This window comes from Fusarium pseudograminearum, chromosome 4, assembly GCF_000303195.2.
Source record: "Fusarium pseudograminearum CS3096 chromosome 4, whole genome shotgun sequence".
NCBI lineage: Eukaryota > Fungi > Ascomycota > Sordariomycetes > Hypocreales > Nectriaceae > Fusarium > Fusarium pseudograminearum.
In genome coordinates, this window is record NC_031954.1 from 797,359 (window position 1) to 824,646 (window position 27,288).

Below are 27,288 nucleotides of genomic sequence, written 5' to 3' on the forward strand. Positions count from 1 at the left end.
TGTATGGCGGCCGAGTCATTGAGATGCTGTTAGCCGAGGGGTTTTGAGGAATCAAACCTATTTCCTTTATCCGAACACGCCAACTCGGCAATAAAAGATTTATATGTCGGCAGATAAAGACTCACTTTTGATTGTTAATAGCCCGAGTCCAAGTGCCTTGAATGACTACCCCACGTTTTCTATTTGTTGGATTTCTATGTTCTTAGGATTACAAATAGACTCATTTATACTTATTAGCTGGTTGTTATTTCTGTCTTCTTGTGAATAGTGCTAATATCACAAGTTACTATAAATTAGTGGTATTTCTCTAACCTATGAGTGACACTGTCGGCTGCCTGTTTAAATGCTGCAATCACGGATACCGGGTAACTAATCAGCTTACATAAACACTCAATTAAAGTTGTGCATGTGACAGCGCGAACTAGTTAACGCGGCAGGTGCAAAGAGTCATTGGCCGTGATGTAGAAAAAAAAAGTCATCGAGTCAACCAATGCAAAGGAAAGAAATCCCAGCCATGAAATAAGCCGTTGATGCAACTTTTGTATCACGCTTATTTTCCTCCCGACATCATCTAGCAATCTTTCTCATGCAGACATGGGGCCGTCGACGCCTCTCGCATTTATTTTCTTCTTGTAGCCGACTATCATTGCTATCTATTCAACCTCGCTGCCCCTCCTCACCTGGGCCATTCGTTTCCAGGCGGAGTGGCTCCAGTCTACTCGGGCGCAACTTGTTCAAGAGGCCTTCCGAAACCACTGCACTTGCACTGGCGATGTCTACCACAGTAGAGATTGCGTCTGCGCCGACCGTCGACAGTCCTGGCACTTGTCTTCTAGTCCATACCGACAGGCGCGCATACATCTTCGGACGCCCTGAAGAAGGCACTCAGCGTGCCTTTCAGAGTAGCAAGATTCGTATGGGACCAACCGAGCAGGTCTTTCTCAGCGGCACTGTCTCGTGGCAGCAGGTTGGAGGTCTCTTTGGCTATGTTCTTACAGTTGGCGGCGTGCTGGATGCGAGCAAAGAGCAGGAAGCCATCACGAACCAAAGAAGGAGAGAGAGGGGTCTGGCAGCGTTCAAAGAGTCTCCTCCTCAAGCTCTTCACATTCACGGTGGCGAGAACTTGAATCATACTCTAGCCGCATGCCGTCCAGTCATTCTACGGCAACCCATTGTTGTCAAGACACATGAGCACAGAGAGGATCCCCGCATTAACTCCATCAAACTCCTGAGGCCGGACTGGGAAGATGATTCAATCCGTGTATGGAAGATCCCAATTCAACAAGGGCGCCCCAGCAGCTCAAAGAAGCGTCGTCGTTCAAGTGCTGGCTCCGGAGGTACCCCCGACTCGGAGCCACAGTTTAAAGAACCTGCAACTCTTTCAAATTACGGACTTGCCGCTTCCCTGGTAGAAAACCTCATGTTCAACGGCACAGTCCGGGGAAATGGCACAGTTATTCCTATCAAGCTGGGAAATGTCAAGCCTGACGATATACTCTTTTGGCGTTCAAATGGTGACTTTCAACCTTACAATGGTCCCAGGCCCGGTCACGCCAATTTCGAGGACAAGGACGAATTCGTGTGGAAGCTTCCAACTACCGAGGATTCGGAAGAATTGCGCCTCAACTATCCCAATTTAGCACACCGGCCGTTGCCTCCCACGGTATATAGTCGAACCTCTATGTGCTATCTTGTCAAATGTCTTCCTCGTCGAGGTAAATTCGACGCGATAAAGGCCAAGGAGCTTAAAGTACCCGTGGGCGATTACAAGAAGTTGATTGCGGGCCAAACTATAGAAACAGAGGCAGGTGTCACTGTGACCCCTGAAATGGTTGTCGGCTCGGATATTCCCGGTCATGGATTCATCGTCGCTGACATCGAATCGCACGATCTTATTGACTCTTTCATGGGGCGACTAGAGTGGTCTTCCCCATTAATGGATGACGTTGTTGCCGTGTACTGGATCCTGGGTCCTGGGTTAGCAGGAGATGCTAGAATCCAAAAGTTTGTCGATGAGCACCCGACGTTGAAGCATTTCTTCTGTGCCAAAGACACATGCCCGAACATGATCTCCCTTGCTGGGCCTGCCCAGTTGCAGACCAAGTTACGCGTGATTGACCGTGACAGATTCAGTCTGCTCGACTTTGACAACCACGTCAGGGGAGTCCTGCCTTCTGGACCACAAGTCCAGTCTGGCCGTACTGGAAACAAGATCAACCTCATGCCCCGTCTAAGATTCGACGTTGGAAGCGTTGTCCCCTTCCCAGACCTAGTGCAACAGTTCAAGTCCGTCAATGAAGATGTTGAAATTATGAAGCTGGTGGAGGAGGCCTCTCGAGAAATCTCGGACCCTGAGTTTCTACGGAGGCTAGAAGAGGACGAGAAGGACATTCCCAACCGAGATACCGAGATCATTCCCCTTGGTACCGGTTCTTCAATACCGGGCAAGTACCGCAATGTCTCATCCACGCTGATTCGCGTACCTGGCATCGGCAACTACCTTCTCGACGCCGGCGAGGGCACCCTGGGCCAGATTCGACGTCTCTTTGGAGAGAAAGAAACAGGAGACATCCTGCGAGACTTGAAGTGTATTGTGATTAGCCATCTTCACGCCGACCACCACCTCGGTACTCCCATGTTGATCAAAGCTTGGTATGAGCACACTATCAACGACAGTAACGCAAAGTTGGCTATATCTTGTGTAACACGATACCAGGCCCTTTTAGAGGAGGTGTCCCAGGTTGAGGACATTGGTTTTCACCGACTACACTTCCCCCATGCTGGGGCTGACACAACCGCAAAGCGCGGCCACGGACGTTACGAGCTCAAGGACGACACCTTTGGCCTCAAGGCCATAACGCGTATTCCCGTTCCTCACTGCTGGCTTGCGATGGCCACGGAACTGGAGCTCACTTCTGGCTTGCGCATTGCCTACTCGGGTGATTGCCGTCCCTCGACTGAGTTTGCCACCACATGCCAAGGCGCCCATCTTCTCGTTCACGAGTGCACTTTTGACGACGACATGATATCCCACGCTAAGAAGAAGATGCATTCCACCATGGGCGAGGCCCTGGGCATTGCGAAGCAGATGAAGGCTAGGAAGACGCTGCTGACGCATTTCTCGCAACGATACGTCAAGGCTGACTCGCTCAAGGAACAAAAGCGAGACGATAATGGTGATGTTCTCATGGCGTTTGACCACATGAAAGTCAAGCTGGGTGATTTTAGAAAGGCGGCTGCTTTCCAGCCTGCTGTTGCTAAGCTACTGGTAAAGACAAACACCTCCGAATAAGTATGTAAGAATAGCAAACGATTATAGACGTTGTACTACTACGATTTTGATTGCAACTGCCCTGATTGAAAGTGAAGATGTTTGTCTGGTCTGGCCCACGGCCTGAGCAACAAATCAATCGTTCAAGTTCTATGATCGGATGTATCACCTGTGTGACTGACTGTCTCACGATTCTACCCAGTATCTCAACACCACACATTTCGAACCAAACTGGACCAATAAACGCCCCATGAGTTCTACAAGTATGATTGAGCCTAAGCAGATAGAAAACAAGTTCAACTTTTCCAATCCGCTTGAACCGGTGATTCGTCAAACATGAGCAGCGATAGTGCCTCAAACCCTATCAAAACTCAGATTCCGGCCGCGTGGCCTAATGGCTAAGGCGCTAGATTTCGGTTCTCCAGCACCCGTATCCTCTAGAGATTCCAGGTTCGAATCCTGGCGTGGTCGAAAATCAGCTGGAATCTTTCTTTTGCCAGTTGCTTGTACACTTTTTGCTACGTCTACTGATTGACTCTCAGTGTGAAACTCCCGCCAATCGCGGCTCGTGGATTGCTTAACTTGATATCTTTGGTCCCTGATATTTTCTTGTTCAGGTGCCGGCCCGGTATAAGTGAGCCCTCAAGTTGGATAAGTTGTCCTTTTTGAAGATTACTCTTTTACCTGACCAGCCGTACTTTACAGCCTGCCAATTGATAAATAAAACAACCATTCTAACATATCACCGGAATCGCTTCCGATATACAGATACTCGCACCATGTACAACATGCAACCCCACGATCCGCGTCCGTAGGCCGGGCCGGGGTCTGCATGTACGTAAAGTGATCCAGCTGCCGACTCCGAAAGCGGGCCTCGAGTGCGGCTACGTTAGCTTATCATCGCGTTTATTCAGAACCTCCCCTCCACGCATTTTTTTTGTCCCACGTTGGTGGTCATTCGGGCATTTCTAGTCCACAGGAGCCCCTCTAGCGGTCAATTAGTGACCTTTGTTTCAATTTACTTTGGGGAAGCTCGCTTCTTCATCTTTGTCGTCTCACGTTTGTCGGTTATCCTCTTGCTCGCGAGCAACCCCTCTCCCGTTATCTCGACCTCGACAAAGACTCCGTCGAAATCTATAGACGATAAGATACGCAGCATGTCGGCCTCGCTACCTGGCTCGCGGGAACTCCCCGCTTCCCAGCATGATCTCGGAACATATATGGGACGGGTGCGCCATACAATGGGCATCACAGACCCCTCGTAAGTCCAATTGCTGCGCTTCCGTTTCAGTATCATGAGCTGACCGAGCTGGCGCTATCTCCAGGACCCTTCTCGCAGGCAAGACCGGACTCGAGGCGGCCAAGAAGTTGGTGACGGATTACAAGACTGGCAAGGTCGAGCACATGTCGCCAGCATTGTGGCATGCGAAGAAGGTGGTCGACTCTACACTGCACCCTGGTATATATGGCCCTGGCAGACATGTGTGATCGTAACACAGCTGACGAGACACCGTACAACAGATACCGGCGAACCCATCTTCTTCCCCTTCCGAATGTCCTGCTATGTCTTTACCAATCTCGTCGTCACCGCCGGTATGCTCCAGCCCGGCATGGGAACGGTTGGCATTGTGGGATGGCAAGTCTTCAATCAGTCTCTCAACGTCGCATTCAACACCGCCAACAGTAACAAGTCGTCTCCCATGTCGACTTCTGTCTTGGTCAAGTCTTACCTCTCAGCTGTTGGAGCTTCTTGCTCTGTTGCTCTCGGTCTCAACGCTATTGTTCCTCGACTCAACGTAACACCCTCCACCCGCGCCATCCTCGGTAGACTCATTCCTTTCGCGGCCGTCGCTACAGCTGCCGGTCTCAACACTTATCTCATGCGCCGCGACGAGATCGTCAAGGGTATCGATGTTCGACCTGTTCTGTCCGAGGATGACAAGCAGAAGCTCGTCGCCGAAGGCAAGTCGGAGCGAGATGTTCCCTCGCTGGGCAAGTCTCAATCTGCTGCCAAGCGTGCTGTATACCAGACCGCTGCTAGCCGAGTCTTTACTGCGTCTCCCATCATGGTTCTCCCCCCAATGGTTCTATACTATATCGAGAGTAAGCAGGCCTGGTACAAGAACCTCATGGAGAAGGAGTGGGTGCGTGCTCGACCAGCACTGGTCAAGGGTATTCCCCTTGGTATCAACCTGGGTCTTATCGCCGCCACCTCCTTTGCCGTTCTTCCCTTTGCTTTGGCTGTTTTCCCCCAGTACCAGGAGGTCAGCGCCGAATCGCTTGAGCCTGAATTCCACGGCAAGGGAGGCAAGGATGGCAAGGTTGTTTTCAACCGTGGTCTGTAAAAGGCCGCTTGACCTAACCACCTGGGCTGAGCTGAGCTTGGTAATCGGACAGTGAAATATAACCCCAACCGCTGTGCAAGCTGATGGTTCGCCCACGACTTGCGGCAGCCTGAGTCTGCTTGGTAAACAAGCCAAGGATATTCCAACACTCGGAAGAGACATGAGCAAAAGATACTTCCTCGTTGTTTTGACGGTATGAAAGATGGTTCACAAATAGGGACGGCGTTTACGGGATAGATAAAGAGTTCTTGCGTATCAGAGCTGAGTATACCGGAATGCGAGGGAGAAAAGGTTGCTTCAACCCTTAGATGGCTCGGTTAATCGATAGAGCTAGACTCGCTTGTATTATCAGTAGTTATAGAATGGACTTATAACGCATCTAAACATGGACTGTTCGTAGTCCTCTTGTCTGAATATCACCCAAGATCTTGACCACACTCGTGATCAGAATAGAATTTCTCGTGGGCATACCAATAGAAGGCTGAGATTCCCGATACATGCTCATTGTCAAATAACGTATCGCCGTAAGGGACGATCACGAACATTTGACAATAACTCAAGACCAAGGCAACGAGACTCGTAATCGAAACGTGGAAATCCATTCATAGCGTCAACTTTGGCGCCAAATTCGAGACGGGCAATACGATACAGTTTGATAAATCAGACCGTTGTTGTCACCAACAGCCGAGGGCTTATTTGTTCTTCTATTCGTATAGGAGAGAGGGAGTAGTCAGGATTCTCGCCACCGATCGACAGGGCTAGCCTAGGCTAAGTGCTAAGCCGACGTGTTCTCGCCGATTGAAGGAATGAAGCCAGAAATGGCAGGACCGCAGGTTGGAGCAAATGGAAGATGGATAAATCCAGAAGCTTCTCTGTACTGGTTGTTATCGTGCAAGGACGAATAGTTGTAGGGAAGCCTGTGTTTACTGTATAAACATTTGTATAAAGGCCCCTCACGAAATGGCAGGATATGACCTAATTAACCTGTCGAAAGAAACTCGTAGACGTCAGGTTTGGTGACGATTCTGAGTGGGGCATGTATGGCTGTCAATCGTCTTGGATTGCGTGGAAGGGGCCACTGCTGAGACTGTTTGAACCTGAAGCTAAACAGGAAACGCCGAGCTCAACAGCATCTATGAGTCGTTGTGCTATACGAACTCAAGAGTATGAGGTCCTGCATCAATTTCGGATTTGCCTAAAGGATTCGTCAAGCATGTGAAGCTATGAATAGCACGGCATAACAGCTGCAAACGATAAGTCTTGCGATTCAAATGTCCGGGCAGATGAATCGTTAAGTGCACGGGAGAAGCACCGACTCCAGGGACGACTGAGCGCCAACAAGTGAAGAATGAAGCCAGGGCAGCCAATAGGGGATCGTCAACTGACAGACCCGTCAGTTGGTCGTGGCGCACAAGGAACCAGGAGTATGCCCCCACTGGCTGTCACTGGTTTTTACTGTTCTAAATGCGGATGCGTAGGTCTTTGTATTAAGCGCTGAAGAATCGACAATGCTCGCATTGTACGGATACATCTGGTAATAGAGCTGTGTAGAGGAAATGTGAGTATGAGTTTAGAGACCCATCTGAAGCCCCAGAATCCAACGGCCTGGGGTCAATAACAAGCGGATCCATTACCGGGTGACATGGGCACATGCCGCTCCAGTTGTTAAGTGGCAGTTAAATGGGCGAATATGCGTGCATGCATATGTGTGAATACAACGACCAACTGCAAGCTTCATGTAATATCTCCACTCGGAGCAACTGCAAAGAAGACCAAGCTTCTCCTGCAATGGAAGACTATTCGCACTGACAGTTGGGTTTGATTTGATTGAACGTACGTTTTGGTAGTGTTGCATCGGTCAAGACAGAAGCTGGATGTTTGGCTGTAGGGTAATGCTGCGACGAATAATGTCGGACGAGGATCGTGAGGTGACCGAGCTTCTCAGTCAGCCCAAACGAATGGGTCGGCAGAAGTCCAGACGACCGCTCACTGACTGGTCGCTGAAGGGTGCAGAGAAGCTCTGGAACCAAGACGGCCGCAAATCCGGATCCATTCGAGACAGACTGGTGCCCTCTCTACAATTGTGGGGTTCCTTGTTGTCTGGGGTCTCAAAAGGGCGACGGCTGACGGCTTAATAGTTGCTTTCAATAGCCGTCGTGAGCAAATACCAAGACAAACTGAGGGACCATATCTTGACAGTCAGCACCACTGTACGCGTCGATCCAACCCACCTGATATGAAGAGTGAGCGAACAATAACCATGTACCCACGAATACAACACAGAACAGAGCAATTCAAGACGGAACGTACAAGGCACGGGGTTGCCAAATCGTCGAGGGTTGGCCAAGGCCCACTACCGGCGTCACCCTGCCCTGGGGCGAAATGTGGTAGATACAGTGCCTAGCTAGACTCGTCCAGACGATGAAAGTTGAACTTTCTTTCAAGCCGCGGAGAGGTACCAACGGGCGAACCGAAGCATATTTGGCAATGCGTTCCTGACTTTACCGCAATGAAAAAAGATCCATCGAGAATCAAGTGAAATTCTAAATGGATGAAAAGGAGACAAGATGATTGTTCACGTTCTGATTTGAGATCGATACTAGGCAAGGTACATGTTTCTAGTCGTGTGTGGATTTGTGTTTCTGTAGGGTCGTGTTCAGCTTTGGCGTTCCTGCCCGTGAATGGGCCTCATGACGTATATCGAGCATATTGCAGCGTAGCCTTTTGTCCGCCGTGTTTTGTATGAGCTCTCTTAAATTGAAAAACTCAATCTAACTCTATATGAAGTGTAACATGAGTTCTGGAACGCAACAAGTGAAAGGATAACGGTAAGCGAGGGTCAAGGCGCATTGTGTTTTTTTCTTTTCTTTTTCTTTTGGTTGGGGCAGAACTGTCAGTCTAAAAGTTAGAGGAAGGAGGGAGCGGACGGTACTCCTATCATGAAACCTTTGAGGTACCATGGCGTGCAGATTTGGACTAAAACAAACAAGTGATCCGAAGACGGTACCTGCGGGTCAGCAACGTCTTTGTACCTGCGGCATCAGTCACGAAACGGGCCCTCCTTTCAGGTCATCCTCTCCTACTATCATGACACGATAAGAGCCTTGGAATTGGCAGAAACAAGGCAGTAATTTAGACGAGTTAAATTGATGAGACGTGGAACTATTATCTGATGTTGATGAATGTACCAGACTCTAAACTTTACCAGGTAAATAGTCTCTCATTCGAGATGTTGGTGAGTATTTTCTACCTCTATGAATCCTTCTACACGGCGGATGCAGTGGGTACTGTGCACTGTAATATGCGTCTATTTGGGCACGTCACACGTTGGTCCCTGCCCGCCCTTTGAACGACCTTCTTTTCAAGAGTAAGACAGCCTAGCGATATTGCATACAGCTCAAAAGCCTTGCGTTGGGAGGTTTGGTTTTGATGGGATATTCCTACTCTGTACACTTGAATTGATTGACAATATTGTTTACATGAGATACACCTTTGCATGGACTTTACTGTAGTCGTGTCTACTCGCTATACTGAAGCGTTGGCTTTCTACAGTGTCCCATCCTGAATATGCCTATCTTGCCTCACCTCGCTCACTCGGCCATTTTCCCCAAAACGACCCTTCATGGACCCTGGTTTTCTTGATCTTCTTCCAGTAATAGGACTAAACTAAAGGTACCCTTAACTGATCACCCTCCTTCCCATCGTAGGCTGGATCGCAACGCCGCCACACACCAATGTACTTCTGTAAATTCCACGGATTCCACGTTGTTGTCTTGACTCCAAAACCGAACCCGAATGGACAGCAACACCAACCTGAGTGACAAATGACAAATCCACACCCGAATGGGGTTCTGTTGGAGGATGACGCTCAAAATACCTCCTATCGCTAGACGTCACCGCCTTGTAGAATGTACTCACTCAGAAGCGAATGTTTTATCTGAATCAACGTCACCCCGAATGGATCCCCTCTAGTCTGTCCCAGCACTCCCCCGGCCACCCAGTAACCTACGGCCAACGCCTTTTTCCAAGACATGCCCGTGACGCCTTCAACCGAGCTTGGGGCAGATTTGTGATTGAAGTCACTCCACTCAACCGATGCTCATTTTCCTTCTTGTTATTGCCCTCGCCGCTTCCTTTATCCCCACACTCAGTTGGCGGTAGCTGAGAGACAAAAAGCAAGATCGAGCGCGACGCCGACACAGCCCTGAGCTTCCGCACAAAACATTGACTACAGGGCCCACCCACAGTGTCTTTAGGTGTCAACCCACTGAGCCGTCCCCCCTAAACACATTCTGATACTGCTGAGCCTTCCACTGGGTGGTCATCTCCATCTCCATCATCTCATCACAGCCCAGCCCAGCCCAGCCTCTAAAACTGCCTCTCATTCTCCCGGGCGCACCTCCACCTCCCGTCACCACCATAACCATCGTACACCAAGCCAAAACCACTAACCTGGAAGGGACGCCCCCGGGTCCCCTTCCCCGTTCTATCTCGCCTCTCTTCGCTCATTGCTTCTCCTCTTCTTTTCCTTCAACGACGCACTCACCTGTTGATTCATGAGTCTGGAGAAAACCTTTACTTACTGCGAATCGACTCGACGATTTGTACGGTCTCCTGTACCGTTCGATCCCGTCACGGCCTGCTCGCATATACCTCAATTTTGTTTTTCGTGATCGCTACCTACTTCCTCTGCATTTGAGCCCTGGGCGGCTTTGGGCTTCTCCCCCATCATCATGTCAACACCTACTACGGCCACGGCCACGCTTCCACACTACCACCATCCTCACCATTATCCTCAATCCTACGCACATTCGCACTCGCATCATCAGCCGTACCAGCCAAACCCCAGCGCTTCCTATCGTTCGACTGCTTCGAATCAGAACATTCTGCCTCCTCCGGTCTCTTCAGCTGTCTCGCCCTCCCACAGTGCCATTCTGCCTCCTCCGTACCAACTTTCGCCTTTGGCATACTCTTCCACGGCATCGAATGGCATAGGCCTGACGCACTCGTCAACCTCTCGCTCTGCACATCACGCCCAGGAACCCAGCCCGCGACACGACGCGGGTTATTCGACCGCAACCATGCCTGAGACTGCTCCTGCTTCTCACGCAGAGCCTTCGAGAAAGCGTCGCCGTTCCCGCGAACCCGATTGGAATACTTTTTATAAAAACGGCCTTCCCAAGGAAATCATTGTTATTGATGATACGCCTGAGCCTGAAGCGAATACCAGCCGGAAAATTACAAACAGCACTGTTGTCGCGCCCAACGACACCACGAACCGCCTGGCGGCCAAGAAGAGGAGACAAAACGAAGAGACTGGCACTGTACAGGCCTCGGGCTACCACATCAAATACCTCGAATCAAAAAACAACACGCCGGCGCAGATTACAACACCCGCTGGCTCCTCCAATTCGAGTAGTGACCGTACCAATTCTGGTGTCAATACCACGGCCCCAACTTCACTCTCGTCCAACGGTCAATATGAGGACGCCGCGGCTCCCCTTAAGCGAAAGCGCACCCGCCAGCAGGTGGCTAACGAGGCCAAGCGTCGCGACGTTGATGGCCTTGGAGATATCTTCACATACAAGCCTCCACCTTACCCTCCCAAGAAGGCTGGTGAGGTAAATGTTCAGGTTATCCATGACGTGAGTCTTTTCTCCACATTAATTCAAATTCAGCGATGGTTTATTGACACAATTTGATAGCGACATTACAACAAGAACGTCAAGGTTGATGACGACGATGGTCATTACATTGTTATTCCTGAAGCCGAGCTCACAGATAAATGTAAGCTACAATCGTGTTTGTCTCTTTTTCCTGCTAATGTCTTGATAGACCAAATTGTCCGCCTCTTGGGCCAAGGAACCTTTGGCAAAGTTGTTGAAGCCCGCGACCGAAAACACAACAAAGCTGTGGCCGTCAAAATCATTCGGTCAGTCCAGAAATACAGAGATGCCTCCAGAATTGAACTTCGCGTTCTTGAGACCCTCAAACGAAACGACGAGGAGAACCGTAACCGATGTATCCATCTCCGAGACTGTTTTGATTACCGCGGCCACATCTGTATCGTCATGGACTTGCTTGACCAAAGTGTCTTTGACTTTCTCAAGGGCAACGGCTTTGTTCCATTCCCTAACAGCCAGATTCAAAGCTTCGCGCGCCAACTCTTCACCAGCGTTGCCTGTGAGTAAAAATAAAATAAAAAATAGCGAGTTTTAGTGACAGTGTGCTGACTTTTTGCAGTTTTGCACGATCTCAATTTAATCCATACAGATTTGAAGCCTGAGAACATCTTGCTCTGCGATCACGCTTATCAGACCTTTACCTATAACCGCAAGATCCCATCTTCTTCTACCACCATTAACCGCCAGGCCACACAACGCCGTGTGCTACTCGATACTGAGATTCGGTTAATCGATTTTGGCTCTGCTACCTTCCAAGACGAGTACCACTCCTCGGTGGTATCCACACGCCACTATCGAGCCCCAGAGATCATCCTGGGTCTGGGATGGTCATTCCCCTGCGATATCTGGAGCATAGGATGCATCTTGGTTGAGTTCTTTACGGGTGATGCTCTCTTCCAGACGCATGATAATCTCGAACATCTGGCAATGATGGAGGCGGTAGTTGGATCACGGATCGACAGCCATCTTGTCCAAGCTGTCAACAAGATGTCGAATCGAAATGGCGGTAATGCTGCTTCCAAGTAAGTATCTCTTCAGTTGCTGACTAGCATATACTTACATTCACCAGATATTTCAAACGCCTCAAGCTTGACTATCCTACGCCCGACACAACCCGTGGCTCCCGTCGGTTTGTCAAGGCCATGAAGCACCTCGATGTAGGTACCCTTTCGTCCCAGTATCACGAAGCTCACTAACATACAATAGCACATCATTCCTGGAAATAACCCTTTCCTCAAGAACTTTGTCGATCTGCTTCAGAAGATCTTTGTGTATGATCCTGCTCACCGCATCACTGCGAAGCAGGCTCTGCAACATCCTTGGCTCAAGGAAACGGCCCAGCCTGACGATGGTACCGAGGCTGCTAAGATCCGCCAGGAGAGGATACGGTCAGAGCAACGGAACCAATATGTCCGAAGTTGATGACATACGTCTGATACCCCACTAACGACATATGAGCATGATTAAGGAGTTCTGGATTTCCATGGCGTTGCGATGAAGGGATAGGTATCGACGTGCGGATAGCATTGACTGTGTGACGCCAACCCAATTTTGCTCTTGTATTCTAGTACCACAGCCGCCGTTTTCTCGTTACCTTTTCTGTTTATACTGGGAGTTATCATGGCGGTTCGCATCTTACGCAACGCTATGACTGGAAGGAATGTGCATTTCAACGAAAGGCGTTGATGGGCCTATCTCGACCCAAACAATATGCAAACAAGCATACTATTTCTTGTTCCCTTTGTCAGAACAAATAAAATCGGACATGTTCCACGAGAACTATGCGTCACCACCATCGACGACTTACGGATTCGCACTTTATTCACAAATCCTACATGTGATGTCTTTGAGCTGCTGCTTCACACCTAGGCCATATCGAATCTGTTCTCGATATGCCATAGGTAGGTGTGCGGAACATACAAAGTGTTCGGTTCTCTAACAGCGGAGAGGACCAAACAAAGCATTGTCTTTCACAAAGGCTGGAGTTGTTCAACCCACCGTGATGGGCTTCTGTTCACTTACCAAGCGGTTATATAAAGCAAGAGGTTGTCTAGTGAAGTAAGGAGTGGTATTTATACAAACTTTCGACAACACCTAAAGACAAACTCTATTTGCTACAGCGAAAAAAAAACAGCGAAATCAAAAAGCATTTTCATCATTTTTGTGCCACAGTTTTCACCATGGCACACAACCACAACCCTGATGAGGAGTTTGACGACACTCCACTCGGTGATATTTCAGATCTCCAGCTCGACCAACTCACGGAACTGCTATGGATGGACCAAGGCGTCAACATAGTCATGCCGGACCAAGAGTGGCTGCAGTCGCAATACGACGGCATAGCTCAACTCGACAAGTCTAGCCGCCGCTCGAAGAACATTTGGAAGCGGTTGTCCTCTGGATTGGAGAATCTGGCCCTCACACCCAGGCATGTGAACGATGGAAGATCAACGGCTTGCCTTTGTGAGTTCCATCGCGACCTCGATCCCAAGCTGATCCGACGTTTGATGGACCTCATCATGCTTGAGTGTACTGTACGTATTCACCGATATCGTGAATGGCGCCGACGCAACACTCTCCCTGTTCCTATTACCCAATGGCTCGATCGCATCGACGCCATGACTGGTCTCTGGATGAGTCGAGATGCGTTCAACGCCGCCTTTGGCTATGAACGCGTCTCGCCAAACCAGAACAAAGTCCGGAGCAAGTGCGAGGCATGCATCATGGCGGTCATCGGAGGCAGACCTCACGCGCTGGCCTACCTCCGAGCCTCCATGATTGGACGGCGCGACCGTCATGTTGAACAACGCCGCCAAATGCCCAGATTGCTCCGAGTGGTGGAGTCCTGGATTGGGCACTTCAAAGCTGACGTTCGCAGGGCTGCCATGACAGAAAGTATGGAAATTCGCGAGGAACTTGACAAATTGGATGCGGTTATTGCCGCTGCCAAGAGGGAGCGCCGCCGGCATTCCCGCCGAAAAGGGGCTCCGTCAAGGCCAAGTCGTCCTGTAGATTCGAGATCATTCGAAGTAGATGAAACCCACAGCCATCAAGGAAGAGAATCCCACGAGGACAGCCATTTCCAGGACTCAGGCCACTATAGTAGCCAGTTTGACGACGACGAGCAACAGTGGATGGACGAAGACGAAAACTGCCAAGCATCGATCTACTTGGACTGCCAAATGCAGAGACAAGGCGTGACAGAAGCTAAGCGTCGAGAAATGTTTGAGATGGACATGCACCCTGCCGTCCGCGACTATGCACAGGATGCAATGGCGCAGGTGGGCGACCGGCTGCAGAGAGATGTCGAGCCAAAGCCCAAAAGCGATGCAGACTCTCTTTTTAGCAATGCAAGTGCTGTTCCAGCACCGCTCAACTTGGCCAGCAAGCATGGAGAGCCCACCCCGCCTGACAGTAATTCTGGTGGCGATGTTGCGGAATCAGTCTGGGAGGATGTCTCAGTATTCTCTCCTCCACAATCTATGGTTGCAGGTCAATCTAGAGGCCGTCACACTGCCGCGCCAAACACGGGGAGCGACGCCGAGTCCGCCCTCACCACGTTGGCTGATAACCGAGCACACCTCGAGTTTTGTCAGAAATGGGGCTTCGATCCGGGGTCTGAGTTCCGTGAAGCATCGCCAACACGAGTACAAACTCGGCGGGATGCAGATACTGCTTCGGTTGCTGTAGCTTCGAGTGTATACTCTGAACATCCCGGCTTCCGACGTTCTCAGCAAAGCTTGGCGCCTCCGACCATTCCCCTGAGGAGTCCAATGCGAAATTCTCACAGAGCTCCAACGGGACGGTCACGCTTGCCGGCTCATGACCAGCGAGACAAGAACCTCTGGGATGAGTTGCGGCAAGACAGAGATCGTTTGCAGGAGCATGAAGACGAAGAGTAGTGGAGGAGTGTTCCTTCACGCGGAGTTTGGGTTGTGTTTAGATCGCAACATTGTTTAGAAGGATATACCCTAGGAGCACATTAGATAGGAGGACACAGCAGAGCCTTGCTAAACAGATTTGCTTTGTCAATTGAATTTACTTTGTCATTTTCGATTCTTTGTTTCCATCTCGTAGTTTTCCTTGATGAGTAATGCCGTCCGAGTTGAGTGCATCGACTTCACACCGACTGCTTACCTGAGTAGGTCTGGGTCAGGACAGCTGTAGAACAAAGGCATTGTTTGCTTACCTCTTTGTGATTTTTTTTTTTCAGATTTGTCTAGTCTCTTTATATCTGTGACGTCCTTTGTCGATCCAAAAAGAGATAGACATCTACAGACCTAACAGTAATATTATCTCTAACAGTCTAATAACAGCCTCAATAAAACACTGCATAATAAACTGAAGAGATTATATATTGTCCTATTGTAAAATTCTATTACATTACGGTTAGTAGTATTACTGTTTTCTTACTAAGGATAGCTTACTAGCATATCATATATTATCAATCAGTAATAATACTTCTCAGTAGCCTGTATCTATTACGCTGAAAACCAGCTCTGCACTAGAGTGCCCCTTACCTGGGCAGGTAGGTATGCACACACCCATAAGTGATATATTCTAGACTGCAAAATAAATAACTGACTTGTAATGAATATGTAGGCACTACATCAAGTCTATTGACTGTGGTTTAGTGCAATAGCGGCTTTAAAGCTGACTGGAGCAGAGGAAGCTGCCATTGCCTGACGGGTGGCAGGAGCAGGCAAGAGTTATCAACCTTCTGCCCCTTTCTTTCCTCTTCGACCTGCCTAAGGCTGTGTAATTCACTGTATGTGGGCTTTTGTTGCCTAATACTTCACACAGCAACGGAAGCAAGCGAGTTTCCCTAATCTCTGACTCGCACTGAGTAAACAAGTGTATGATTTCTCAACACCAACTGTGCATATCCTTTCACACTCGCACAGCAAGCTAAGCACTTCGGCTTTCTTTTCTGCGTGCGCGGTAAGGTGTTTTCTTTGCCTATTATCTCATCTGCTAGATCCCGTTATCGTCTGTTGGCTCTGCCAGTTCCCGTCTCCGAGGAGTGTAACTCGCCAACACAGACCATCCGCAGGTTCGTCTTTGAGATTTGAGACCGCCCCTATTTTCGGCATGCCCTAACATAATACAGTGCGCTTCATACATCATGTCGTGGGCTCCTCCCAGCTCTAGCGGTGCTGGGAAGGAGAACACCCCCTCACCTAACCTCTCCAGATCACTCATGCGAGTCCAGGGAATGCGGCAAGCTCTCAACGTAGACACTCCTCGGCAGCAGCTATTCCCCAGCGATGTTGTGAAGAGTCGATTGCAAAACGCTCGACAAGCATCGGGAGAATCGACCGATTTCCTTCCTAAACAGCCCGCACCTGCAAAGACAACCGACAAACTTCCGCACCAGCGAACAAACTTGGAATTGGTTCGCGTACCTCAGAAGCAAGTACCTACTGAAGCGGCGCCTCCATCTCACCACTCGCAAGCGCTTCCCGTGGCAGGAGAACGTCTTTCTCAACAACTATCAGTGAGCATGGGCTCTCAAGAATCACTTGAGCTAGAAAATAGCTCTAAAGGCACCTGGAATTCCCCGAGGGAAATGGCGCGCTCGAGCGCATCAACTGATGTGCAAGGTGCTCCGCTGCCAGCACCTCTACACATCATTGAGGCTCTTAGATCTGTATCAGGCATGAATCGACGACCTTCTTTCAGCACTGCCTCCCTAGTCTTGAGCGGTTTCCCTGTATCCCCAGACGAGAAGGAGAACCAGCCGCCCAATGCAGAGGGTACATGGGGCCCAAGCGAGACACTTCAGGATCGCGATGACAAAATCGACCCTCACGCTCGAATCTTTTCAGCTGCGGCCATCAATACTTGGAGAAGCAATATGGAGGACTACCCCATAGTCCCTCTTATCACAAAAAACCGAGATCCGCGCACCGATGAATGCGATATTAACACTGAGACTGGAGGTCTTATTGAGCCAGTCCGATACATCAAATTGCAAATGGATGGCCAGGCAAAATACGACTGGCGCCGAACGCAACTCACTTCTCAAGAGCGCATCATGAGGGAGATAGCTCGCCGAGACGTTATAAAGAAAGAGATTGAACAAAGAGAGCAAGAGGAGAGGTATGCAAACCCAACCTTTAAGGAGGAAAAGGTTCCTGATGCCGCCTGCACTATTCGACCGGTTGAGACCAAAGACTTCCAGGCTATTGCAGACATTATCAACTTGGAGCGTCAACAGGGACAGAGCTCTCAGGTTTATCTTCCCAAGATTGACCACAGTCACATTGCAACTCTTTACAACGCGTGCCGTCAAAAGCGCCGGCCCTTCATTCTCGCTATCCCTTCACCAGGACGAATTCCCGATCGTACCAACTGGTCTAAGGCCGAAGAGGACGAATACCAGGAATTCCTCAAGTTCAAGAAGTCCCGCGAGGCATCGCAGCCGACTGTTCTCGGGTTTGCTGTCATCACTGATGCGCAGCAGGGCTTTCTGGACAGCGCCTTTCGCGGTTCCCGCTTCTCTGGTAACATTAAAGTGATTGTTCATCCGCAGCATCGCAAAAAACTTATTGGTACGGCTCTCCTCGACAAGGTCTTGTCATGCGTGAACATCTATCACCGTTCCGAGATTGAATACAACTGGGACTGCGCGGAAACTCAACAGACTTACGAGTATGTATCTGCACACAACCTCCGCAAGTACAACAAGGTCTATGCAGAGTTTTTTTCCACTGGAAAGAATGACCCCGAGGTTGAAATCATTCGACACCTTCTCAAGAAGTTTGATTTCGAGTGGGCAGCGCACTTCAAAAACGCTGCCAAACATGGAAAAGAAGCAGGCGTCTGGAAGGATTTGAATGTGTGGGAGCTGGAAGTACGCACGCCATTTGAGATTGACGAAATTCCGGAGGATGTTTAATGATGTGCAGGATTGTGCGAATGCTTGAGGAATCGAGCCGTTTAGACTCTGTCATGGTACTTTTTGCTCCCTGGTCTGGTTTGGGTCTTTGAATCTGGGATCAGTCAATGGAATACGCAAGTGTAAAATAATGATAGGAGCAAGCATAGCTGTGTTTAGTCTAAAATACGGGTTAACATCATGGTATGGTGCACTTGAACTTTGTGAAGCAGAAGGGGATGTTCCAATGAGCACCAATCACGTGGACGAAAGCCGCAGGCACTTGATTTCAACGACGTCCATAGTACACCGATGTGACAGAAACCCATCAGACCGAAATTTATGACCAAAAGTAGAGGAAAATTAAATATCGAATCATTTTCCCTGCAGACACTTTACAAGAAACCGACACATCAAAATGCTATCAATCCTGCGAAAAGCCCGGCTCAAGGACAAGGAGATGCGAATCCTGATGCTGTGAGAATGTCATTCATACCAGTATAGAATAAGACTGACCTGGCACAGTGGGCTCGACAATGCAGGAAAGACGACGATTGTAAAGAAGCTCATGGGAGAAGATGTCAATACTGTCAGCCCAACGCTAGGTTTCATTATCAAGACCATTGACTACCTAGGGTATGGAGATATTCCGTTTCTGACACCAAACCCCCGCTAACATTTGATAGGTACAAGCTCAACATATGTGTGTTTCCCAGAGATTCAGAAAGTTTACATGTGCTGACTTCTCAGGGGACGTGGGCGGTCAGAAGACGCTGCGATCGTACTGGAGAAACTATTTCGAAAAGACAGATGCACTGATATGGGTTGTTGACGCAACAGACCGTCTACGCATTCAAGACTGCAGAGACGAGCTCCAAGGACTACTTTTGGAAGAGGTGCGCGACACCATTCCACAGCGGGCGGATAGTTACTGACAAGTGGTACAGCGTCTTGCAGGGGCAAGCTTGCTCGTATTTGCGAACAAGACAGATGTTGAGGGATGCATGACGGAAGCAGAGATTCTCACGGTATGTTTCGGGACGAGAACAACGAACAACAACAAGCTTACACTGTTGATTTTAGGAACTGCAACTGGAATCGATACGAACACATCGCTGGAACATCCTTCCGTGCAGTGCAATGACCGGAAGTAATCTCGAGGAGGGACTATCATGGGTAGTGGAGGAGGCGAAGAAGCGTCTATTCCTTTACTGAACAAACAATGTTGGACTAAACTCTACGATTTCTTCCCAACAAAAGGTCCTTTACAAAAGCAAACATCAACATGCAGTCAGCCGCAAAGCGTGAAATATGGATGCATAAATAAGGCAGCTAGCCAAACGTTGAAACTTGAAACCCGATGTAATAGACTCGTTACGCCGGGCAACGTCCCGCAATAGTACTTGCCGACTTGGAGATAATGTTCGCGAACGACGCCCAACTATTAGCTTTAGCCAAGAAGCAGGGAACAAGACGGACGAGGATGATGGGCGGGAGAGCATCGCTAAGCGCCGTGTGCAGCTTTTGTCGCATTGTTGACAAGGTCGTATCCCTCTGATCTGTAGATGAGCTAAGGACCGACATGACATGGTTTGAGGCATAAACTATGTATAATACGAAACTGGTTCTGACAAGGTTTCAACGAATTCAAATCATGGTTTGGCATGGGTTTGTTGTTGTGGTGGATCGTCGTGGGGGAAAGTAAACAAAGGATGACGTTTTGTTTATGGCGCACGATACCGACGGCTTGTGAGGTTACCACCTCCTACCTATCTACGTTAGAGACTTTTGAATTAAATCGAACCTAGTATCGATCAGTCTGCATGATGCAAGCAAGATGATAGTCCTAGTTCATGCACATTTTGCATGAGATCGAGCTTCATCTGCAGCATCACTCTTAGACATATCCCTTCGTTGCTGGTTGCATCTATTTGTTTAGGTCAGGCACAAATCGTCCTGACCTTAGTGGATGCTCTGGTCTGGCAGCGGGAACGAGGCCCCCGAGACTTGAATGTTACAGGGACTATAGCATTGCTTGAATTCCCCTCTTACAGTGGGCTTCACACCCGAGGGCGATCACAAGCCAATCAGATGTCAAATATGGCTCATGAAATTTCCACCGCATACAGCTATGATACCATCCTTGTCCTGGACCTGATCCAGACTCGGACCCAGTTTCCATCCTCAACTTCCCACCACCAAGCACAGCATCTCCAAGCTAGCTCTGCTTCTGGGAGGATAAACAAAAACACTCTATAATACTCACTGCAACCTTGCTCGTGAGATTGCACTGCATTTGTTCACGCCCGTTCTCCAAAAGTGCCCCTCCCTTCTCCGAGACGCCAGACTCTAGAACATCCACTCCCTTCCGTGTCATGTCCCAAAGGACCCAGAGCCATGTCCGACGAAGTCTCCCAATTTCTCGAGCAGGTCGAGCGCCTGCGCGGTCAGCAGATCGAAGAAGACGAAGTGAGAGCTCGTGAGCTCGAAGACTACTTGGCTGCAAAGCGAGAAAGGCAAGCTCGTCGAGAAGGTGAGAGAAAACCAAACAGAAACAAGAGCTTAACCATCCAATGCGGCCGCTTGACTTTCCTTTCCTCTCGGGGAGGCTTTTGCTGGCTGCATTGATGGCGCTCCCTTTGCCATTTGTCGGGCCAACTGGTTCCCGTCGTACGCCCGTTGTTTACTTTCCATTTTTCTGCAGCTATTTACTCATCTGCCCATGGCTACGTGAACATTGTTGACAGCTGAAATCACACAAACGCTGATGGTGTCCTTTTTTGCTAACCATCATCTGACATTGCAGAACGTGCCCGATCCATCTCACCACAAAAGTCATCTCCTGCAAACACTCCCTCGCCACGGTCGAGTCGACGCAGCATACACCTCACAGAGGCATTGAAGCTCGACTCTCCCAGGCACCAGAGAGACGAGAGTGCGTCACGATCAGCAGAATCTGAGGCGAAAGCCGACACTTCTATGGATCTGAGCTCTTCACCGACCAAGGAGAACGAAGCTCCCTCTGACGTCGACACCAAATCTGCGACCACACCCACCCGTTACTCTACATTGTCGTGGCAGCGAAGGCCTAACTCTCGCGGCGGCTCTACCCGCCCGTTAAGCATGCTCGCAACCCAAAATGCGACCCAACGGTCGTTTATCGGGTCGCATGATTCTACACCAGCTCCAGCGTCAGCCACCGAAGAAACCTTTTCGAAGGATCAGATTGCACAGTCTCTAGGATCCAAGGACCCTTCGTGGTTCCGCCAAACGGCGGACCGAGGGGCAAGCTCGGCTGCTTACCGAAAGAACCAGGTTGAGGATACAGACCGCCTAGATATGGCTTCTGTCAAGGCGCAATTGCCGGGCATGACAGACGAGCAACAAAAGCCAAGCCCGCCTGTTGAGAAGCCCGTTGAGAAGCTTATTGAAAAGCCTATTGACACTCCTGCTGAGAAGCCTACCGAAGAGCCTGCTACGCCTACCAAAATGAAGCTGGTAAATCCTCCATCTCTTAACCCTCCTGCTTTCGATGCTGGGGAAGACAAGTCTCTTTCAAACACCTCTCCAGGCCGCCTGTCTCCCACTCGGTCCAATTCGCGATCCAATTCGCCAACCAAGGGTATGGGTGGCTTTGTCCAGAGCGCCATGATGAAGAGATCAGACAGTGTCAAGCGATGGAGTGTTACCAGCCCTCCTACCCTCAACCGTGCCAATTCGATTCAATCGAGCCAAGGTCCTGGTCTGTCTTTGAATACCCGCCCACAGAGCAGATCTGGACCCGGTGCGACGACGCCAGGCTCGAGCCGACCAACATCACGACATGGAGAGTCTGAGACCGAGGTCACACCAAAGGCTTCTGCTCCTGCCCCTACTGTCGACACCACTTTGGGTGACTCTGCCCTACCTCTCAGTCCAACCAAGACGATGGATCCCCGAAGGTGGAGTCCAACAAAGTCAAGCTGGCTTGAGAGCGCCTTGAACAAACCTCCCGAGTCTCCAAACAAGGCCCACCACAAGTCTAGCTCCTCGCAGCCAGCATGGATGGCTGAGCTGAACAAGAACAAGTCGGGTGCTCCGGAGGGAACTCGACCTCGCCCAGGTTCTATTTCTCACAAGCACCAAGTTAGCATCGGAGGACTTATGAGGTCTACTCCTATGGGAACAGCGACCAAGACCAACACCACGGGCCTTGGCGGTATATACTCTCCCCCTCCTGGTGGCAACCGACCTCTTAGCATGCATGGCAACAGCTTGGGCTTTCCTAAGGGCGCACCCAAGCTCGAACCTGAGACTCCCACCGAGGCAAAGATCACCCAGCCCGACTCTGAACCTGTCCCTGATCCAGAACTTACTGAGCAGGAGAAAAAGGCACCGGAACCCGCCAAGGAGGAGACGATAAGCCCGAAGGAAACAAACCCTGCCTCAACTTTGCCCACGACCAAGTCGGAAGTACCTTCTAAAATCGATTTCCGCAAGTCTTTGAGACCCAGGCCAACTGGCACAGATACGCCCAAGAGCCAAGAGCCTGAGTTCAAGAACGTTTTTGGCACTCTTCGTAGAACCAAGACGCAAAACTACGTGGCTCCTGACATGTTGAAGGATAACATCCTCCGAGGCAAGGCTTCCCTGAACCAAACTGGAGGCCCGCAAAAGACAGAGAGAGTAGACGAATTCAAGGAAGCTATTCTAAAGAAAAAGGACGACTTTAAGAAGGTCCAATCCGAAGGCAAAGGCATCTCACGGAGCAACACCCCCACGAACGATTCCCCAATCCCAGAAGGACTCGCTAGGAGAGCCGAAATGGCCAGGAGAAAGTCCGTGGCTGACGTCAAGTCAACGCCTGCATCGAGTAAGCCAGATTCGCCCAAGCCGACACCAGGTCCCAAAAGGATGCACAGCCAGACCTTTTCCACGCCCAAGTCTGCTCCCAAACCAGCCCCAGAACCCGCTGACGAGGGTCTAAAGCGAGTAGTTACCGATTCTAATGCGAACCCGGAGGCGCCACGGGGCTTACCAGGCCTACACAAGGAAACGAGCTCACCCGCTAGACTGCAAGGAGGTATAGGAGGTAAGCTTGCTGGGCGGTTCAACCCGGCCCTTGCTGGTATGCTCGCACGGGGACCGCCTCCCATGGCTACCAACGGGGGTAAGGGCCCTGAGGAATCCGATTCCAAGGGGTCTGCCAGCGCAACGGTTACGGAACCCTCCACTCCTGGGCCACAACTGACACATATGACTAAGGGTCGAGCTCGAGGTCCTAGGAGAAAGGCGCCGTCCAAAGCTGCCCCATCAGCTGCTTCCGGAGCTTCAACTGAACAAAAGCCTGCACAGGAAAAGCCCAATGTTACTACACCAAAACCTATCAAACCTACCAAGGAGACACCAATGAAACAAGCCGTCCCGGAGAAAGTCGAGTCTGCCTCTGCTCCTCTTTCTATTCAACAACAGGTCGCCGCGAGAGCCGCTATTCAAAGAAAGCCTGTTGTCACCAAACCCATCGCTAAGCCTCAGGAAACCGAACCCCAGCGACCTCCAACTCGTGAAGACCGAAACTCGCTCCCCTCTAAGCGATCCTCCAAAGCCGAATTTACCCCAACTGACTATCCTTCCCCATTGAGGATTCAGAAAACTGGCGACTCCGGCCCACAGCCCGGCTCACCCAAGAAGCTTGATACCAACCGCATGTCCCGGTTCCTTGATCGCTCATCAAATGATACACAAGAGCCTGTTAAAGAACCCGTGCGGTTAACTCATCAACGCACAGGTTCTCGATCTCCAGTCAAGATGTTTCAACGTCAACTACCAGATCCTGAGCCATCATCGAAAGATACAGAGCCTGTCAAAGAACCAGCCCGGTTGACTCATCAACGCACAGGTTCTTGGTCGCCAGTCAAGATGTTCCAGCTCCAATTACCAGAGCCCGAGCCATCATCAAACGATACAGAACCTGCCAAAGAACCAGTGCGGTTAACTCATCAACGCACAGGTTCTCGATCTCCAGTCAAGATGTTTCAACGTCAACTACCAGACCCTGAGCCATCATCCCCCATAAAAGTCGACAGCGACCCAGTCGTATCCGTGAAGAATGCCAGAGCCATGTTTGGCGGTGCAGCTCCAGCCCCTTCACACGCTGCAAAGCCTTCGTTGGACAGATCGGAGCCTGCTGTTCTTCAGACACCTCCGCCCAAAGCATCCCCTCGTCCTCTTCCTCAGTCTGAACACTCTTCGCCTCTACAAATCAACAAGACACCGTCTCGAGTGGCTACTCGCCCCCTGCCTACACCTCCTAGCAAAGAACCCCAGTCTCCCAAGGCGCCTCAAACCCCCAAGGCCCAGCAAACATCGTCTGCCGCTCCACCAAAAACCCCCAGCCAGGGCAATGATGTTGCGGGCTTGCTGTCTGACTTCTTTGGGCCAAAGCCCGACAAGGCTGAGTACAAGGTGGACGCTGCGGAGCTTTTGATGAATCGACCTCAAACAGGACCAACCAAGATTCAGAGCCTCAGTTTCCAGGTTTTCCAAATCTCAGCCGAGGGCAAGAAGACACCAGTGCCGTCTCACTACGAGCGGACACTATTTGATCGAGAGATGTACATCGCTCCCCACAGCTTTACAAATGAAGCTGGATGGAAGCGATTGGAATTCTACTTCTGGGTTGGCGATCAAGTACCAGAGTCTGCAGCTGACGATGCGCTTCTCTTCGTTCAGAAGGAAGCCAAGGCGTTGAGCGGCAAGGTGGTCAAGATGCATCAGGGCAAGGAGACTGCCGAGTTTCTACAAGCTCTCGGTGGCGTCGTGTTGGTCAGAAGGGGCTCAAGCAACAAATACGATTCACTAGCACCCAATATGCTTTGCGGTCGGCGTTATCAGGGCCAGGTCGCTTTTGATGAGTGCGATTTGACCACAGCAAGCCTGTGCGCAGGATTCGTCTATGTCATTACAAGTCAGGGTAAGGCCTATATTTGGAAGGGACGAGGATGCGACGTGACAGAATTGAGCGCTGCCAAGCTCATTGCGATCGAGCTCACTCTCACTGGGGAGTTGATCGAGGTTGATGATGGCGACGAGCCCGAGTCATTCTGGGGGCTCTTTGAAGGAGGATCAAAGCCTCACTCTGCCGACCATTGGAGACTCAAGCCTAACTACGCCAAGTACTGCAGCAGACTCTTTTGTTCAGATGCAGAGACACGCCAGCAGGTCTTTGAGATCGCTCCCTTCAACCAATACGACCTCTCCCCTCAACACATCTATGTTCTTGACGCTTTCTTTGAGATGTACATCATTGTTGGCGCTCGTGCTCAGTCCCAATATTCATCCTTCCGCAACGCTCTCGACTTTGCTCAAGAATATGCCATTCTTGCTGCAGGCATGGAGGATCGTCCTTTTGTGCCCATCTCGACAGTCGTACTTGAGGGCATCCCTCGGGATCTCAAGCGGGTTTTCCGGTTCTGGCGGGATGATCTAAATCCCACGGTCACCAACACTTCGACTTCTCTCAAGAGGGGTCGCAGCCTCAGGGTAGTGTCATTGACACAAGCACTACAGGCACTTAGAGAGTAGGCTTGTATGGGCATTATATTCAAAAGTTCGGGTGGCTTTGTCTCTTGTGGGACTTTATTCATATGATAGCGGTATATTCTTGTAATGGGTTCATGGAAGCATGGCGAGATATGGCAGGTTCGGCGATCTTGGAGTTGCATCTCGTTTTTAGTCCTCCGGTTTTGAGAAGATATGATAGATGATACCAGATGAAACACGAGATGTGTAGTATATTGCAAAATCAAGCAAGTTTTCCTTTATATCAAAATGGCGACGCTTAACAGTGGCCATGTGTGCACGCACGTCTATTCAACCGCCATGTAACTAAATAGGAGAAATCTCATAACCCACCAACAAGTAGCAATAAAAGCAGAAACGGTAAACAAAAGCAGTTCGGCTCTGCCCAAGCCCAAATCGAGCACAAGCGGCCTAATGCGTCTATGGGGGTATCAAAAGGCTGTCTCAAGTCTTTGCATTCGATGCGACTCCCCGTTTGGCAAACTCCCCATTCCTAAACACACACAATTCCTATATTCCCCCTCCTTTCCCTTTGATTTTTCTTTTTGGTGTCTTTGATTTTTGTAAGGTGCATTTATTGCGCCGATCCATTAGTGTCAATGGCGGAGCTCTTGCCAGCTGTTGAGTCGCTTAGCGAAGCTGGCACGGCCATGGGTTGGCCACGGGCCTTTGCTGTGACAGTAACGAGTTCGTTGAGCATGAGTTCGCGCGTTGTGCGGGTAAGCTCTTCGACGTCGGCGGCGGTAAGACCCTTGGTAGGGATGGGCTTGAGGACTATACACTGTTAGATTTCTGGAGTTTGACGTGGCCATATGATATACATACCCTTAACTGGGATCTTTCCAGAGTTGAAAGTGAAGGTCTTGGGGTAGAGGACATGGCTGTAGTTTGCGACCACGCAAGGCACAATAGGCACGCCGGCCTCAACAGCAAGATGGAAAGCGCCCTTCTTGAACGGCAGCAGCATGGGCTCCTTGGCGTAGCTTCGAGTACCCTCAGGGAACATGTAGACGCTCTGTCGCTTGGACTGGATCTCGCTGGCGGCGCCCTTCATAGCATCACGGGCATCCTTGCTGTTCTTGCGATCGATAAAGATGGAGCCGCTTAGCGACATGAACCATCCCAGAAAGGGGACCTTCTTGAGCGAAGCCTTGGCAGTAACACTGCAGTACTTGGGGAACATTCTTCCCAGCATAAGAACGTCGAGCTCGGTCTGGTGGTTGCCGACAAAGACAGCAGGGCGCGTGGTTCCGAGTACATTATCCGGGTCCTCAATGACAAACTCAACGCCGGTGGTGTAGAGCATGAGGTAGTGAAAGGAGCGACCGACAGCCCATTGCGCGATGCCCTGCTTGCCGACGAGGGTGAGGAAGATGGAGGCAAAGACACCGTAGGCGGCGACAACGAGGAGAGAGACATAGGAGGCGAGACCGCGGGCGGCAAAGGCAGCTTGGGGAACGACGAGGGACATGGCGTAGAAGAAGATGGTCAAGGCAGCGTAGCCAAGGGCGAAGTAGGTGAGGACACTGGAAATGGACATGATGGGCG

The 27,288-nt window shown here is 50.3% G+C and overlaps 8 protein-coding genes across 8 annotated transcripts, besides 1 other annotated feature; 7 read left to right on the top strand and 1 right to left on the bottom strand.

The window, feature by feature from the left end:
- Positions 1-772: 772 nt before the first annotated feature.
- On the top strand, positions 773-3,292 carry FPSE_01610 (uncharacterized protein; the record flags this gene model as incomplete). Its single annotated transcript, XM_009254730.1, has 1 exon — positions 773-3,292. One exon carries the CDS (start codon positions 773-775, stop codon positions 3,290-3,292), a length of 2,520 nt encoding a protein of 839 aa, XP_009253005.1.
- A 1,136-nt stretch (positions 3,293-4,428) lies between these two features.
- Positions 4,429-5,616, top strand: FPSE_01609 (uncharacterized protein; the record flags this gene model as incomplete). The annotated part of the gene is made up of 3 exons (XM_009254729.1): positions 4,429-4,532; positions 4,597-4,730; positions 4,793-5,616. 3 exons carry the CDS (start codon positions 4,429-4,431, stop codon positions 5,614-5,616), a joined length of 1,062 nt encoding a protein of 353 aa, XP_009253004.1.
- Positions 5,617-9,963: 4,347 nt separating this feature from the next.
- Positions 9,964-9,983: a microsatellite.
- A 366-nt stretch (positions 9,984-10,349) lies between these two features.
- Positions 10,350-12,722, top strand: FPSE_01608 (uncharacterized protein; the record flags this gene model as incomplete). Its single annotated transcript, XM_009254728.1, has 6 exons — positions 10,350-11,261; positions 11,322-11,403; positions 11,452-11,799; positions 11,860-12,322; positions 12,370-12,457; positions 12,507-12,722. The coding sequence occupies 6 exons, from the start codon at positions 10,350-10,352 to the stop codon at positions 12,720-12,722; spliced, it is 2,109 nt and encodes a 702-aa protein (XP_009253003.1).
- A 758-nt stretch (positions 12,723-13,480) lies between these two features.
- Positions 13,481-15,202, top strand: FPSE_01607 (uncharacterized protein; the record flags this gene model as incomplete). The annotated part of the gene is made up of 1 exon (XM_009254727.1): positions 13,481-15,202. The coding sequence occupies one exon, from the start codon at positions 13,481-13,483 to the stop codon at positions 15,200-15,202; it is 1,722 nt and encodes a 573-aa protein (XP_009253002.1).
- Positions 15,203-16,425: 1,223 nt separating this feature from the next.
- FPSE_01606 (uncharacterized protein) lies at positions 16,426-18,201 on the top strand (the record flags this gene model as incomplete). Its single annotated transcript, XM_009254726.1, has 1 exon — positions 16,426-18,201. The coding sequence occupies one exon, from the start codon at positions 16,426-16,428 to the stop codon at positions 18,199-18,201; it is 1,776 nt and encodes a 591-aa protein (XP_009253001.1).
- A 397-nt stretch (positions 18,202-18,598) lies between these two features.
- Positions 18,599-19,395, top strand: FPSE_01605 (uncharacterized protein; the record flags this gene model as incomplete). Its single annotated transcript, XM_009254725.1, has 6 exons — positions 18,599-18,657; positions 18,706-18,816; positions 18,867-18,883; positions 18,931-19,076; positions 19,128-19,208; positions 19,264-19,395. 6 exons carry the CDS (start codon positions 18,599-18,601, stop codon positions 19,393-19,395), a joined length of 546 nt encoding a protein of 181 aa, XP_009253000.1.
- Positions 19,396-20,577: 1,182 nt separating this feature from the next.
- FPSE_01604 (uncharacterized protein) lies at positions 20,578-25,743 on the top strand (the record flags this gene model as incomplete). Its single annotated transcript, XM_009254724.1, has 2 exons — positions 20,578-20,713; positions 20,987-25,743. The coding sequence occupies 2 exons, from the start codon at positions 20,578-20,580 to the stop codon at positions 25,741-25,743; spliced, it is 4,893 nt and encodes a 1,630-aa protein (XP_009252999.1).
- A 571-nt stretch (positions 25,744-26,314) lies between these two features.
- FPSE_01603 (uncharacterized protein) lies at positions 26,315-27,280 on the bottom strand (the record flags this gene model as incomplete). The annotated part of the gene is made up of 2 exons (XM_009254723.1): positions 26,315-26,514; positions 26,566-27,280. The coding sequence occupies 2 exons, from the start codon at positions 27,278-27,280 to the stop codon at positions 26,315-26,317; spliced, it is 915 nt and encodes a 304-aa protein (XP_009252998.1).
- Positions 27,281-27,288: the final 8 nt, after the last annotated feature.